Raw genomic sequence first — 14,759 nt, 5'->3', positions numbered from 1 at the left:
CCCCTTGTCTTTATTCCTCCTCCCTCCTCTTCTTGCTGTAGGAGGAAGGGGAATTGGCCCCTTTTTTGCAATTCTGCAACGGGTTTTTTGCAAAGATTCATGGAAATCTATTCGGTGAACGCAAACTGGAAGGCTTGAACAAAAACATACCACTCGTGCTGAATAATAATCTTGGAGGTTAAGGGTAGGCTATATTTACAAAGGCTAAACATAGTATTGAATTACTGGGGAAGAAGAAGCCGGAGCTTGTTATTTTATGGAATCTGCTTCTGAGTCTGCAATTATGGCTTAGCCTTTATTCAAAGCTAAAAAAAAATTAAAATAGAGAAAACCTGACTCATTTAGAGAATGAACTGAAAGCGGTTGCATTTATCTTTAAACAATTTGACAAGTCAAAGCGGAGTTTTTTCTTTACATTTCACAATACAAACGACAGTGTGAACTTGCACAAACACTGTAATAATAAGCATGCCGGGCCAGTAGCTGACGATATCACTTTGCAAAGTATCACGACATGTATGCATGTTTAATTCTTTAATTTGTATTTATGGGTTATACACGCATGCATGTAGGTAAAACACAACCATCCTGGTACTTGTTTTGTCAGCTATTCAGATAGTAACGTCTACGCGTTGAGTCATTTTCATTGTTGAGTAAATCTATGCGGCTACATAAGCTGTACACTGACTGCTCTAAACTATAAGATCAATTTCTATACAGTAGCGTTGTCTTGACAAGAGCCATCCATCCATTTTATTCCACTTATCTGGGTCTGACTCAAGGGGGCAGCAGTCTCAGTAGCGAAGTGCAGACTTCCCAGTCCCCGGCCACCTCTTACAGTTGCACTGGGAGGACAGCAAGGCATTCCCAAGCCAGCTGTGAGACATGAGACATAATCCTAGGGCCCTATGAAATCCATTTTATTTTTTCCAAATTCCATTTTCTTTTTTTTCTATTTTAATTTTTTAGTTTTTTACAGTTATTTTACCAGCATGGAGTGTATGCTTTTGGGGTTAGTGAATAAAATAATTCAGTAATTCAAAAATAGACGTAGCTTAGCTAACTTTTTTAATGGGATGTCAGCCTCTGCACACATTGCTACAAAATCCTCAACAAACTGTAATACGCGCGCTTGTGGTTAAGGAAGATGTAGTCAACGAAGCAATTCCAACTGCGTTACTAATGTAAGATATTTTTTATGACATCCTTATTTTACCCAATTAGACGGTATGTGGCAAACAGCGCTGTTATTTTGAGGGACGGAAGTGTATTGTGTTTGTTAAGAATGTCGGCTGACGCTTATCAAGAATAAATGTACCTCTTGTCTTCTTTTGTCATGTTCATGCTCTTATTTTGGTGCGCTGCACTTCCTGCTGGGGGAAAGCGGCTGCTGCTTAACCTCAGTGGTATGTTGCACAGCTGGCCACAATTGCAATTAGTGGTGGTTAAAAGCCCAGCGTCGTCGCCTGTACAATGATTGTTCATTGTACCTTTGCTCCTCGCCTGTGCTGTCATTTAGATGTTCTTCCGCTCTGTTTATACTGTACTGTCTTTGACTGCAAGTGTGTATCTAGTCACAGAGCCTTTTTCACCTCTGTGGCCCTGTGTTTTGTTTAATTAAAAAGACTTTTATTTTTCCCCACCACGTCTGTCTCTGCATACTGGGGGTCAAGCACTCGACAGCTCCTCGCATCGTGACATTTTTTCACTCAAAACTTGCACAACGTCAGCGAGCAACGTAAAACGCTCACTTACACTGAAGCGGTAAACATAACACGGTGAAAACACACTCATCCAAGCAGAGTCGCACAAACACAGCCGCACTAGCATGCTCTGCTAAACTAAGCTAACCCAGCTAGCCTACGTTCACGCTTTGTAAGAGAGCAGTTTCCAAGTTTTTGTCATCAACCTTTGCTGGGGTAAGGGTAGGAACATAGATCGACCAGTAAAATGAGAGCTTTGCCTTCTGGCTCAGCTCTCTCTTCACCACGAAGGTCCAGTACCGCGACCGCATTACTGCAGGCGCTCCGCCTGTTGACTTCACGCTCCAACCTTCCCTCACTTGTGAACAAGACTCTGGGATACCTGAACTCCTCCACCTGGGGCAAGACCTCACTCCCAACCTGGAAGGTGCAATCCACCCTTTTCCGATTAAGAACCATGGCCTCACGTTTGGAGGTGCTGAGTCTCATCCCTGAAGCGTCACACTCAGTTGCAAACCGCCACAGTAAACGCTGAAGGTCACAGCCTGATGGGGCCATCAGGACCATCGTCTGTGAATAGCAGAGATGAGATCCTAAGGACGTGGGAGGATATGTGATTAAAAATAGTTGCTCAAATGTGAAGGATGCATTCACTTGTGTGACATACAGTATTGTATAGTATTTAGTATATTTATCCATTTATTTAGTGGAGTACAGTCGTCCCTTACCACATTGTGGTTCAAACTTCGTGGCTTCACTCCAGCTTGGTCTTTCAAAAATATATTAATAATGATGCTGATTTGTAGTTGAATATGGTCCTTTAGTCCAATTTTAGCAAATTAGCTAATTTTTTGCCTGGATTATGCATTTTCAAGCATAAAAATGGCTAAATGAACGAAAATACTAATATAAGGCATTAAGAAGACACATTCAAATTATGATATGCAGTATTCTACACTGGCCACCTAGAGTCAGTAGGTGAAACACACAAATGCCAGAGTTGATCACAACAACAGGCTTTTATTGCAGGTTTTAATTATTTCATAAGAGGCACAATAATAATAACATAATAATTATGATAGTGATAATATGGGTTCCAATCCCGCTTGGGCATATCTGTGTGGCGTTTGTATGTTCTCCCCTTGTATACGTGGGTTTTCTCCACATACTCCAGTTTTCTCCCACATTCCAAAAACATGCATGTTAGATTAGTTGGCGACTCTAAATTGTCCATAGGTATGAATGTGTGTGTGAATGGTTGGTTGTCTATATGTGCCCTGTGATTGGCTGGTGACCAGTCCAGGGTGTAAGTCAGCTAGGATAGGCTCCAGCATACCCCCGCGACCCTAATGAGGATAAGCAGCATCAAAAATGGATGGATGGAAGGATAAATAACATGGGCAACTGTCATTTATTGCAACACACAAGCAATAGCCATATTTATGTCTTAAATGGCTCATTTTCTGATGATATCTACTATATCGGGTGCTATGAATGTAAAGGTGACTATATGAGTGCTACTTCATGTATCGAGGGCTCTCATAATGTCACAAACCGTATTTAGGAGGTTGTAAATAGGTTTTCTATGCTTTCTATTTCTATTTCATTTATAAAGAAGGAATCCTACTTGGCAGAAATTCACTTCACGGTCAGGTCTGGAACCAATTAACCCCGATAAAACGAGGGATTACTGCATGTGAATGAAGACTTAGAACAGTTATACAAAAAACACATTTGACAGTTTTACATGGCATTAGAAATGTTAGGAAATGTTTTTGGGCTTTCAAGTGGTGCTGTCAGGTAAACTAACAGCCAAAATGACCTGAGTCAACTTCCTGTCGGGAGATGCAGAACACGGTCAGAAAGCAAAAAAGCTGATTTAAAAAAGTTGTTTTAGTTCAGCACATTTTTTATAAAAAATTTAAACGTTAGAAAGGTTGCTCGTGTTACCAGTCTCAATGTAAAAAGAAAAAAGTAGTGAATTTTGAATGAGCCGCATAAAATATATGCAGTTTTAGTTTGAACCTTCATTGCACGATCAAGCAAGGCTATACAAAACATGTTGGGGTTCTCAAACGTACTGACCGCTCAGCTTGGGGGAAACGTCTGGCATGTTTTAAAACAGAATTCAGGGAATCGGAGTACAGAAACATGAGGGCAGTACTCCCAAAAAACAAAAGAACAGACGTTGAGCAGATGGACGTCATCGCTATGATAACATTTATTTTTTATCCTTTTTCTAATGTGGCTTTCTGTGATTATTATTACACTAGGCTGAGGAAGGCACATTGAGGGACAAAACAGACAGTGTGAAAGTCTGCTTCATGCCGGGAGTGACCTTGCTTTTCAAAGTGTGGCACCAAAGTCATCCCACCACCTGGGGAGCCTGGAGGTGAAAATAAGTATAAGCACATAGTCGGGCATTTTGATTTATCTTTAAAAGAGAACATTTTTTAACTTACATGTTTTCAATAAAAATTTTAAAAAGTATATAATTTATAAGTTTATTTTTTTAAATATTTATATAATTTATATATTTTGTATTTTTTGTATTTTGTTGTTAAACTCTATCCTCATACAAATCTGCAATATTTTTATTATGAAATTAAATGTTGAACCAAGTAATTTTTTTTAAACCGTCTATTTCTGACTGCTTTCGGATAAAACCATGTCAAATATTTCTCAACACACCATATGGAACGCCTCCTTTACGTATACTGCCCAATCAGCGTTTAGCTGACGTTCGGCGGTGAGTTGACTTTAATCCAAAGAACCGCCCATAACTTTCTCTTCACTCATTGGTTCACACTGAGACTGACGGTTTGCTAAGCCAATAGGCGACATGGTTTTACTCTTACGAATAAAGCGTAATGACGAAAGCGGAAGTAAAAGCGAAATCCCCAAGCGATGTAATTTACCCAAAGCTTTCCTGCTCTGTAAAATAAAACTCCACGCTTTGGACAAACATATTAATCTTAGCCTACCAGCCCTGTCGTCAATCAAACGTAAGTACTATAATTTCTCATATCCGACCTGTTTAGCCAACCATTTTAGTTCTGGTAAACCGGTACGCTTGCTTCAAATTTTTTTGGATAGGTTATAGCCTAACAGAAGCCTTTTTTCACGTGATTTGTAATTGGTTTGTGTGACCAAAATTACCCTTTGTCCCATGGAAGGAATCATGTCGAAGCAGACTCTGGGGAAGACCTTGTTAAGAAATGTAATCCGCCACACCGATGCACACAACAAGGTGAGAATTGGCATCACACACTCCCGGACGCAAAAACACACCGGCACACAATATCAAGCACCTCTTCAATATGTGATGATAAAGTGTTCAAACCTGCACAAAAACACTTTTGCCCACTTTAGCCGATACATAGTTATATTTGACATGTTCATTATTAATTATAGTGTGCAATTCAGTAAAATTCAACATGCGACGCAATTTTTATTGTTTTGCCTCTCTAAATAAATGTACAAATATACTTATTTTTAAAAATGAACACATGGACATATGAAATACAGTTATAAAATGATTAAATACAGAAATGAAAACTTTAAACTTTATTTTCTGTGATTTCCGAGTGTGTGTGAACGCATCAGCAATTTCCACTTCTCCCCGAGGTGATGCGCCCGAATGTGCCGTTCTTAGACTAGAAGCAAGAGTTCTCAACTGGTCTCATCCTGAGACCCACATTTTCCCATCGTCATTAAGTGGTGACCCTCTTTTGCTAATTTATTTTGTATGTAAAAATGAAAAAAATACTTCAGAATATGGTGCATAAAAAAGTGCAATGTCATTTTCTAATGCATATTCATTACATTAAAGTATTTAATGTAATTTTCTGAAGATAGTCTGGAGATATTTTATTTTGAAATACAAATATTTTGAAAAAAATAAAAATATTTTAAATTACATTAACTATATAATATATATTTAAATTTTCGGAAATATGTTTTTTACATTTTTATTTTGAAACATCTATTTGAAAATATATTTTTGACTTGTCCGTGACCCACCCTAGAATGGGACTGAGACTTACTTTTGGGTCCTGACCCACCAATTGAGAAACACTGGACTAGAGCTGGCTCAGCGCTGAGAGCAGCTTGCTAGTTGGATCTTGCTTTACACATGGAAGTAACCAAGTACGAACATGACCATCGCTTTGTGTGCGTTATATGACTCCTTTGGACAAACACACACACATATATTGCAGAAACAGCCCATCCACATGCATAATAAGGACGATTCTCTGACCAGAATCTCTCCATAGTGTCCCAACACTAAAATAACTATTACACTTTCTTTACAGGAGCGGTAATAAAAAAAAAAGATGCAAGTTATCACTTGATTTCATAGGTGGAGATCATTTCATATGTTCAAGGATACCATCTCTATCCTAGATGATGGTCGGTCGCTTGGACCGGGCTAGAACAAAGTTTTTAAGTAATTTATGGGAAGGCATCATAGCCACGTAACGTCGCAAACTGAGGACCTCTACTGTCATGCAGTCCAAACGGGATGGATGTAATAATCGTTCAGCTGATCATTCAATAATATGTTGATTGTGTGGAATTGATTGTTAGTTTTGAAGCAATTGAGGCAAAATGCAGTGCACTACTTGGTTGCAACAAGCAGAGGCACTGTTGATTCAGTATGACAATGACTCGATTCATTGATTGTTAATTATTCAGATGTCCATCCCATACAGTAGACCACTACAAAAACAATAATTAACTAACAATGTCCATCAAAAGTAAGCATTAAATTGTGCAGCTGTACCTAATGAAGCGGCCCCAATCACTAACATGGCGCTCATCAAGTTGTACTTACCGTACGTCGCTGTTCATCTGCTGCACTGTAGATCCAGGAGGAGACAGAGATGTGGAAGATGCGAGACCTGGAAGTCAATCATGTGAGCGCTACAAACACAATCAGGTAGGAGCAGCCTCGCTTCGAAACAATGGATCTTCGGCTAGATGTTAATACGGCAGTATATTTCATTGTTTATTCCAGGGGTCACATGCACTGTGACAGAGTGTCGTATCAGTCCAGAGTCTCCTCAGATCATGATGACAGAGAGGCACGATACTGGTCACGGAAGCTCTATGAGTTTGAGGACAACGATCCAGACAGGTATGGAATTAGTGGATTGTGGAGTGTTGTGATTAGAATTTTTTTTTAAAAAAGTGTTCCTTCTGCAGATGGGGACACAGTGGCTTCAAGGAGCTTTATCCTGAGGAGTTTGAGAGTGACAGGTAAACTGGCAACACTTCGTCACCCGCCTGCTCATCGTGGCAGACATTCCATCACCAGGGGTTCTTTTATCAAAATTAATGAATCTCACTTTGGCACTAACAAAAGGAGAATCCCCTTGATGAGTTAACTACACTCACCTGGCACTTCATTAGGTGCACCTGCACTATCTAATAATATCCACGGCAAATTCATCTAACCACATGTTCATTGTTGTAGTGCCGTAGAACTGTACTGCCTCATAATGAGAGCTTTTTTAAATATTTGCACCCTTTCTTGTTTAGTTAAAATTAAAAACACATTTCAGTATGAGAACAATATCAGCAATAACTTCATTGTCACTGATATACCGTTTTAACCAGAATACACCCCTCAAATAAAAAAAAAAAAGTACATTTTACACTGTTGGATCTTAAGGAGGTTCCAAGTAGAGCTTCAAAATGCAAAAAGGAGAAATGGGAGTGTTACAAAAACATTTTGAGTAAGCAATTTATTGCAAGAACTGGAGTCCATTTTTATAAACTTCCCTTGCCATCCATCCCATGTTCTCAATTGGATGTAGATCAGGGAAACACACAGGATGGTCCAAAAGAGTGAGTTTATTTCTCTGGAAGAAGTCCTTTGTCAGGCAGACATTGTGAACTGCAGCGACAAGGTCCTTCAGTCATGAGGGATGCCCCTTGCAACATCTCCACATAGCTATCTGCTGTTTGACGCCCCTGCACAATCTGAAGCTCCATTGTTTCATTTAACAAAAAAGCAGCCCAGATCATGATGGCGCCCCTTCCACTGTGACGTGTGGAATCTCCTTGTCATGCCAGCAACATTGGAAGCCATCAGAACCATCAAGGTTACAATTTTTCTCATCAGAGAATAAAACTTTCTTGCACCTTTCAATTTCCCATGTTGGGTGCTCTCGTGCAAATTCCAAATGGGACATTTTGTGGTGTTGTTTTCTTGCTTTCTCTCGCAGATGGAGTCTGATGGTTATTAGACTGCACTCAGCACCAGTAAAAACCTTCATTTGGGCCGAGGATGGTCCCGTGTCTTGACGAACAGCCAATGGGCCAGTTACTTTTTTTTGGTATCACTTGACTTTTGTGTTCCATAACCCTCAGGATCTTTGAATAAGTTTCAAATGAGTGTCTTACAATGTCCAACCTCAGCAGCAATGGTGCGCTGCGACAGGCCTTGCTTATGCAGCTCAACAATCCCACCGTGTTCAAAGAGAGAAAGCTTTATTGCCTTTGCATCAAGAGATCATGACAGTGTGAATACCTGACACTAAATCAAATTCAATCCACATTTTTTTGTCTTTTAAAGGCTACGGTCTTAAACTTTTGATCAGCTGATGAACAGCCTACATCACTTTAATGCTTGCAATAAATTGCTTATGCAGGTTTTTTTTGTCTCACTCCCATTTCTTTTTGAAATTTGAAGCTCTACTTCGAACCTCGTTGAGATCTAACAGTGCAAAATGTAAATTCTTGCAATTTATCAACTGATCTAACATTTTGATCAGGAGTGACGTTCTTCATTATTACATAACTAAATATGGATCCCTGCCTAATAGAGGGCCAGACACTTTAAATCATCACCTCAGGATCAATCAAAACAAAGCATTATCATCTTTGTAAAGGCAGACCGTTTGCAACAGCGCTTTATTGGATTTCAATAGATTAGTGCACATAGAATGTGTTATTTTGCTCATAAAAATGACTTCTACTTTCAATTTTTAGTGACAAAAGCAGCACAACAAAGAAGAGTGGGCACCACAGAAGCAAAGCATCCAAGTCAAAACACTCCAAAAGGTCCTCCCATAAGAAGAAGAAAAAGAGGAAGAAAGAGACAGAGGAGGGAAAGCGCAGAAAGTCTGAGTGGTCGTACTGCGATCGCAGCAGTGACGACAGCAATGCGGACAAAGACAAGCCGAGGGAAACGAAAAGTCGACACAATAAGAAAAGCGACAAATTGAAAGAGAGGAGGGACGAGGACGATGATGATGAGGGGCGGGGCCGCAGGACGCACGGTCGCAAAAGGAAAAATGAGGACTCTAAAGACTCGGACAAGAAGCGGAGGAAAGACTGGCGAGCAGCGGGCGAGGAGAGCTCAGAGGAAAGTTCTGGAGAGTGAGGCGCATAAGTGCTGCCTGCAGGAAATATTCTCACCTCAGGTCTTTTTAAACAACCTGTTTTTTTAATTGTCTTTTAACATTACAATACCATCATTGGTGGACAAAATAAACTCTTTGCTTTTTTTAAGAAATGTGTGCATGTAGAGTTTAAATTATCCATAGGTGTGAATGTGAATGAATGCTGTCTATATGTGTCCTGTGATTGGTGATCCTCCTGGTGACCAGTGAAACTGACCTGCAAAGATGTGGGCTGCAAGTGAATACGTACACACCATCTCACTGCCAACAGAGTATATTAAACTCCCATTTGCAAAGTATTCATATGTTATGTCTTATGATATTTAGCTACAGTATCTACCTGTCTCGCCGTCCATCCATCAAGCCATCACCAGTCACGTGCAGTCATGGGATGATGAAAAATTAAAAAACGAATAATGACAAGATCAAAATTAATATTTCTCCATTGAACTGTGTTATAAATGAACACTGCTCAAAACAATTAGAGGAACACTTTGAAAACACATCAGATCTAAACTGGGGGAAAAATGATCTTGAATATCTTTCCTGATAATAAGTGGGTGATGTATTAGTAACAAAATGATGCCACATAATTTGATAGAAATGAAAATGATCTCCCTATAGAGGGGGGAAATCAAAGACAAAATGATTCTCAGTAGTTTGTGTGGCCCCCACGTGCTTGTACACATGCCTGACAACGTCGGGGCATGCTCCTAATGAGACTACGGATGGTGTCCTATTCTCACTTGAATAACCCAAAATGGAGCCACAGAAGGTTTCAAGTGACATCATTTTGATAAAGAAGGTGAAAAACACTACTGAATTCAAGAAATAACTCATGACAAAACAGGAAGGTGGTGTTCATGTGGTGTCTTGCTAACACATCATGTCTTTGGGAACAGTCACACCAAGAAATGTCTTCAATGAAGGTAACAGTAACCTTAAATATTCATTTATCCCTTTCAAATTTATATGCATGTGGAATTGTTTACTGCATATAAAAATATATATAGAATTGTAAAACTAGAAAAAGTTGTTTTGTGTTAACATTTTTGGCTTGCTGGAGCCAATTAATTGGATTTTCATGATTTCTTATTGGAAAAATGTATTCGGTTAGCGTCCATTCCAGTTCCTCCTGTTCATGTTCATGTATCCCTTTCATTCTTCATTTATATGCACTTAGAATTGTTTTATGCATGTAAAGCCATAACAACGTATTTTGTGTCAACATTTTTCAGAGTCAACCGCTGATGACGTCATAAACGGCTATGTACAGTAACTGACTTCCAGTTCCGGTTGCCATTTTGCTAACAAGCTACCTTCTTTGTTCGACACTAAGGTCGTTTTGAGATTAAATCGAGGATGGACTGGCACAAAAATTTGGCCCTGGACTTTTTGGTCCAGACCGCCCCACTACGATCCGCGTGCATATACTTTGCCAGCTCGCCCCACTGTTGTACATACAAACACACAAGTCGTTGATAACACCACTATACTATACAATATCCCTCTACGGAATATTCTGGAGCTGTGAATCCATAAATGAGAGTGAAATCATTCATGGGTGGGCTCACTGGGCTGCTGGGGTCTCTGGTGAGGTCATGTCCACAGGAGATCACATTTCTGGGCATGAAAAGCAGAGGAATAATGTGAAATAGTTCTGAACATGATTTCATGCAAAAAATGTGTGCATCCAATCACAACTTTGACTACAGTAGTTGACAAAATTATGGAAAACAATACGTAATATAACCATCTGGTTTTATTTTCTGATTGTAACAGTAGTGTTTTAGTCATTGTAACTATCAAGGACCATAAACACTGACTGAAAAAATAGATATTGTTTACATTGTTACGTCAATGTCTTTCATGATGCAAATTAGACTCTAGGCACTGAAATAGGCGCATGTTAACATTTTAAACACTTGAACTCTGCAGGTGACATGATTGGGGGGATGTAATTATGGGTGGAAGTGATTACAAAGTGTAAAAATAGCAGACGTACATGCTCAAAATACATCATATTGCAACATGTGACTTGTAAGCTTGGAGATGTGCAATGTTACATCCTTTGCTGAAAGCATCACTTAAATGCTTCTTAAAAGCAACTCATCAATGAATCAGTATAGTGTGCTTATTGTTTTCCAATATTTTAGATAAGTCGATTTAGCGATAACATACAACACCATGTTTGTTATGTATTATGTCAAGTAACGTTCATAGACACTTGTAAGTGGTAGCTCGGTTTTTCCCACCAAACACACAGGTTCAAATATTAATGTCAATAAAACGTCTGATATTAAAATCAGTTTAGTTTACGTGACCCAGACAGAACAAACGCCCAACATGTGAATAACTTACAGAGAACGACATGAACGCAAACTCTTGGCCAACTAGCAAAACACAGTGGAAAACATCCAAGACTCATGAGTGACAGCGGGCATGGCCAATCACAGGTTAGTAAATACAGTAGACGGTCGTTCATTGGCCCATTTTTGGTCGGCCCACCGGTAAACCTTCTAGTACTCCCGATGGTTAAAATGTATTAAAAACACAGTTGGACTCATGCAGTTTATTAGGAACACAAGGCACGCGCATACATATTTTTGCCATAAATATTCGATATTAACTGAAATACACCCTAACCAAGGTTGCACTTCCCAGGGCAGAAACCTAAGGTGAGGCCACTGTTGCCAACGTTTCAGTAAAAAAGTAGCTACTGGCTGTCCTAGAAGTCGCTAGATGACGTCATCATCTAATTTGCATATGATGTTGTAAAATGCTGTAGGAAAAAAGAATAATCTCGTAGGAGAGACAAAAAAAAGTGAGTAAAAACACCTTAATTACGTTTAGAACTACAAATAAACTTGATTCTGTTACGGTGTGTGCGGTGGACCACAGAATGCAGAGGCAGATGGAGCAACTTCACAGATCTTTTAATGTCTCCAGAGACACGTTCAAGCAGCGGTGAGTAACAAAAAATTTACAACTCAAGGTGCAGGCGGCAGCAGCTGGCTGCACACCAGGGTAGGTACTGAGAATGTAAAAAGTCCTCTGGCTAAGGAGGCAGGGACAGCTGGACTCTACCCAGACAAGGGGAAGACACGGCTCCAGATGTGCATGAGATTACAGCAAACAGGAATGCAGAATGGGTCGGCTTTTGGTGCGAAAGGAGAAGAACCAGCGTCTCAAAGCTGCCTCCACTCAGCCTAAGTAGTGGGCGGCCTGATTAGGAGCAGGTGTGTCCAGCTGTCCCGGCTCCAGGCGAGCGCCCAACTATAGGAGGAAAGAGAAGGAGCGCAAGCACCACAAAGCACAAAAGCAGGAGATCGTCACAGTACCCACCCCCTTAATGTTCGCCTCCTGGCCACTTACCTGGTTTCTGCGGAAACCGGTGATAAAAGTCTGTGAGGAGCCGTGGGTCAAGGATGAGAGATCTCGAGACCCCAAGACCCAGAAGCACTCCTCTGGGCTGTACACCTCCCAGTCGACCAGATACTGAAAACCCCTGCCCCTTCTTCTCACGTCCAAAACTGCATTGACCGTGAATGCAGGGTGACCGTCGACCATCCTAGGAGGAGGAGGAGGAACTTCAGGATGGCTAGGAGGGCTGAGGGTGATGGGATTGATGTGTGAAACATAGAATACGGGGTTGCATTTGAGGGAATTGGGAAGGCGTAGCTTGACGGAAACATGGTTGATGATCTTAGTTATGGGGTATGGGCCGACAAAGCTGGGAGCCAGCTTTTTGGAATCAACGGCAAGGGACAGGTCACGGGAGGACAGCCACACCTTCTGTCCCACCTTGTAGCATGGCGCGGGCGTGCAATGGTGGTTGGCCACACGGTTCCGTTCAGACGTTCTGGAGTGGCCAACCCTAGTGTTACGCCAGCCCCAGCACGCCCGGCAAAGGTGGGCTGAAACCGACGGGACCGTGGAGTCAGACTCTTGGGAGGGGAATGCTGGTGGCTGAAAACCGTAGGCTGCATGAAAGGGGAACAGGCTTGTGGCGGAACTGATGAGGAAGTTGTGTGCAGATTCAATCCACGGGAGGTCTACTGCCAACTTAGTGGGTTGTTGGTGGCACACGCACCGAATGGCTGCCTCCAGGTCCTAGTTGGTCTGTTCGGTCTCTCCGTTGCTCTGGGGGTGGTAGCCGGAAGTTAAGCAAGGGGATGCGCCCAGGGTCTTGCAAAAGGCTCTCCACAAGGCAGAAGAAAACTGGGGGCCCCTGTCTGACACCACCTCTGTGGGAATGCCGTGAAGGCGAAAAACATGGCGAACCATCAACTGAGCTGTCTCCAGGGCTCATGGCAGCTTAGGGAGGCTGACAAAGTGTGCCATTTTGGAGAACTGGTTGACTGTGGTGAGGATGGTGGTGTTACCACTGGAGGGAGGCAAGCCGGTTACAAAGTCCCAGGCTATATGGGACCATGGCAGGGGGTGAATGAGCCCAGCCAGGGCCTGGTGGGACTCCTTGTTCCGTGCACAGACCGAACAGGCGGTCCCACTGGAGGCCTCCGAGGATGTGGGAACCAGGAAACATTGGTTCTTGAATGGTCTGCTCAATGGAAGGCACGTAGATGCGGGACAGGGCATCCGTCTTGACATTCTGGGACCCTGGCCGGAAGGTGATGATGAAATTTAAAATAGTGAAGACCAAGACCCACCTGGCAGATCGACCAAGGGCAGAACGGAAGCAATGAGTATGACAAACCACACAACGTGGCCAATCTATGTGCGGGTTGTGTTTAAGTAGTCAGGTTAACCCGAGAACCACGGGTGCAGAGCAAGAAGGGAAAATAAAAAACCTCTTCTCAGTGGTTGCCTGATAGTAGTAGACTGAGCAGCCTAGTCTGATAGTTAATGCTCACCAGGAGACGACCATCTAGAGAGTGAACTCTCTTGGCTTCAGAGAGCCTGACCATCGGTATAGAGCAGCCTTTGACTAATGCTTCATCAAGGAAATTGTCATCAGTGCCAGAGTCAATTAGAGCAGTTTGCCCCCCTACGACAGCGTACCTTGAAGTTGCATCCTGTTGGTTGCCGGGAGCGAGAACGATTGACCCTTGTCAGGCGAAGGAGTCCGGGAGCGTCGAGTGGGGCAGCGGGAGATTGAGTGGTCAGTCTCGCCACAATAGATGCAGAGGAGCAGGCGCAGTCGTCTCTCTATCTCCACCTCCTAGCTGCATGGGTTCCTCCGTCATCCAAGCCGGGGCGGTGTCGATTGCAGGAGATAGGCCGGTAATGTTGAAGTGAGAGCCGGGACTTCCTGCCGTGTGTTTGTGGTGCGTCCGCGTCGCTCTCCATAGTCGCGCTGCCTCTTGTCAATACGCACAGACAGCTCAATTGGGTTGTCCAAGTTAGCCGGAATCGCGAGCGGGATCATGTGGACCCTGATGTGGTCAGCCAGCCCAACGAAAAAGGCGTCCTGCAGGGCAGTAGCGTTCCAGGCGCTCTGGGATGCCAAGATGCGGAAATCGATGGCATAATCGCAGACTTGGCGCCGCCCATGGGGCAGCGTGAAAAGTGCCCGAGCTACCTCTCTGCCCGGCGGATTGTGTTGGAATACTTGTTTGAGAGCCTTGGCGAAAGCCACATACGTCGCGCTTCAGGGGGTGTGGCGACTCCACTCCGCCATTGG

General features: G+C 42.3%; 1 protein-coding gene across 1 annotated transcript; it reads left to right on the top strand.

Moving 5' to 3' along the window:
- The first annotated feature begins 4,581 nt into the window (after positions 1-4,581).
- nkapd1 (NKAP domain containing 1) lies at positions 4,582-9,414 on the top strand. The gene is made up of 6 exons (XM_054794506.1): positions 4,582-4,708; positions 4,880-4,953; positions 6,572-6,645; positions 6,724-6,843; positions 6,912-6,965; positions 8,703-9,414. Exons 2-6 carry the CDS (start codon positions 4,885-4,887, stop codon positions 9,094-9,096), a joined length of 711 nt encoding a protein of 236 aa, XP_054650481.1. The 5' UTR covers positions 4,582-4,708; positions 4,880-4,884; the 3' UTR covers positions 9,097-9,414.
- Positions 9,415-14,759: the final 5,345 nt, after the last annotated feature.

The sequence above is a fragment of the Dunckerocampus dactyliophorus genome, chromosome 12 (assembly GCF_027744805.1).
Source record: "Dunckerocampus dactyliophorus isolate RoL2022-P2 chromosome 12, RoL_Ddac_1.1, whole genome shotgun sequence".
Classification (NCBI taxonomy): domain Eukaryota; kingdom Metazoa; phylum Chordata; class Actinopteri; order Syngnathiformes; family Syngnathidae; genus Dunckerocampus; species Dunckerocampus dactyliophorus.
The sequence above is the reverse complement of the archived record's forward strand: the minus strand, read 5'-3'. Positions and strand labels throughout refer to the sequence as shown.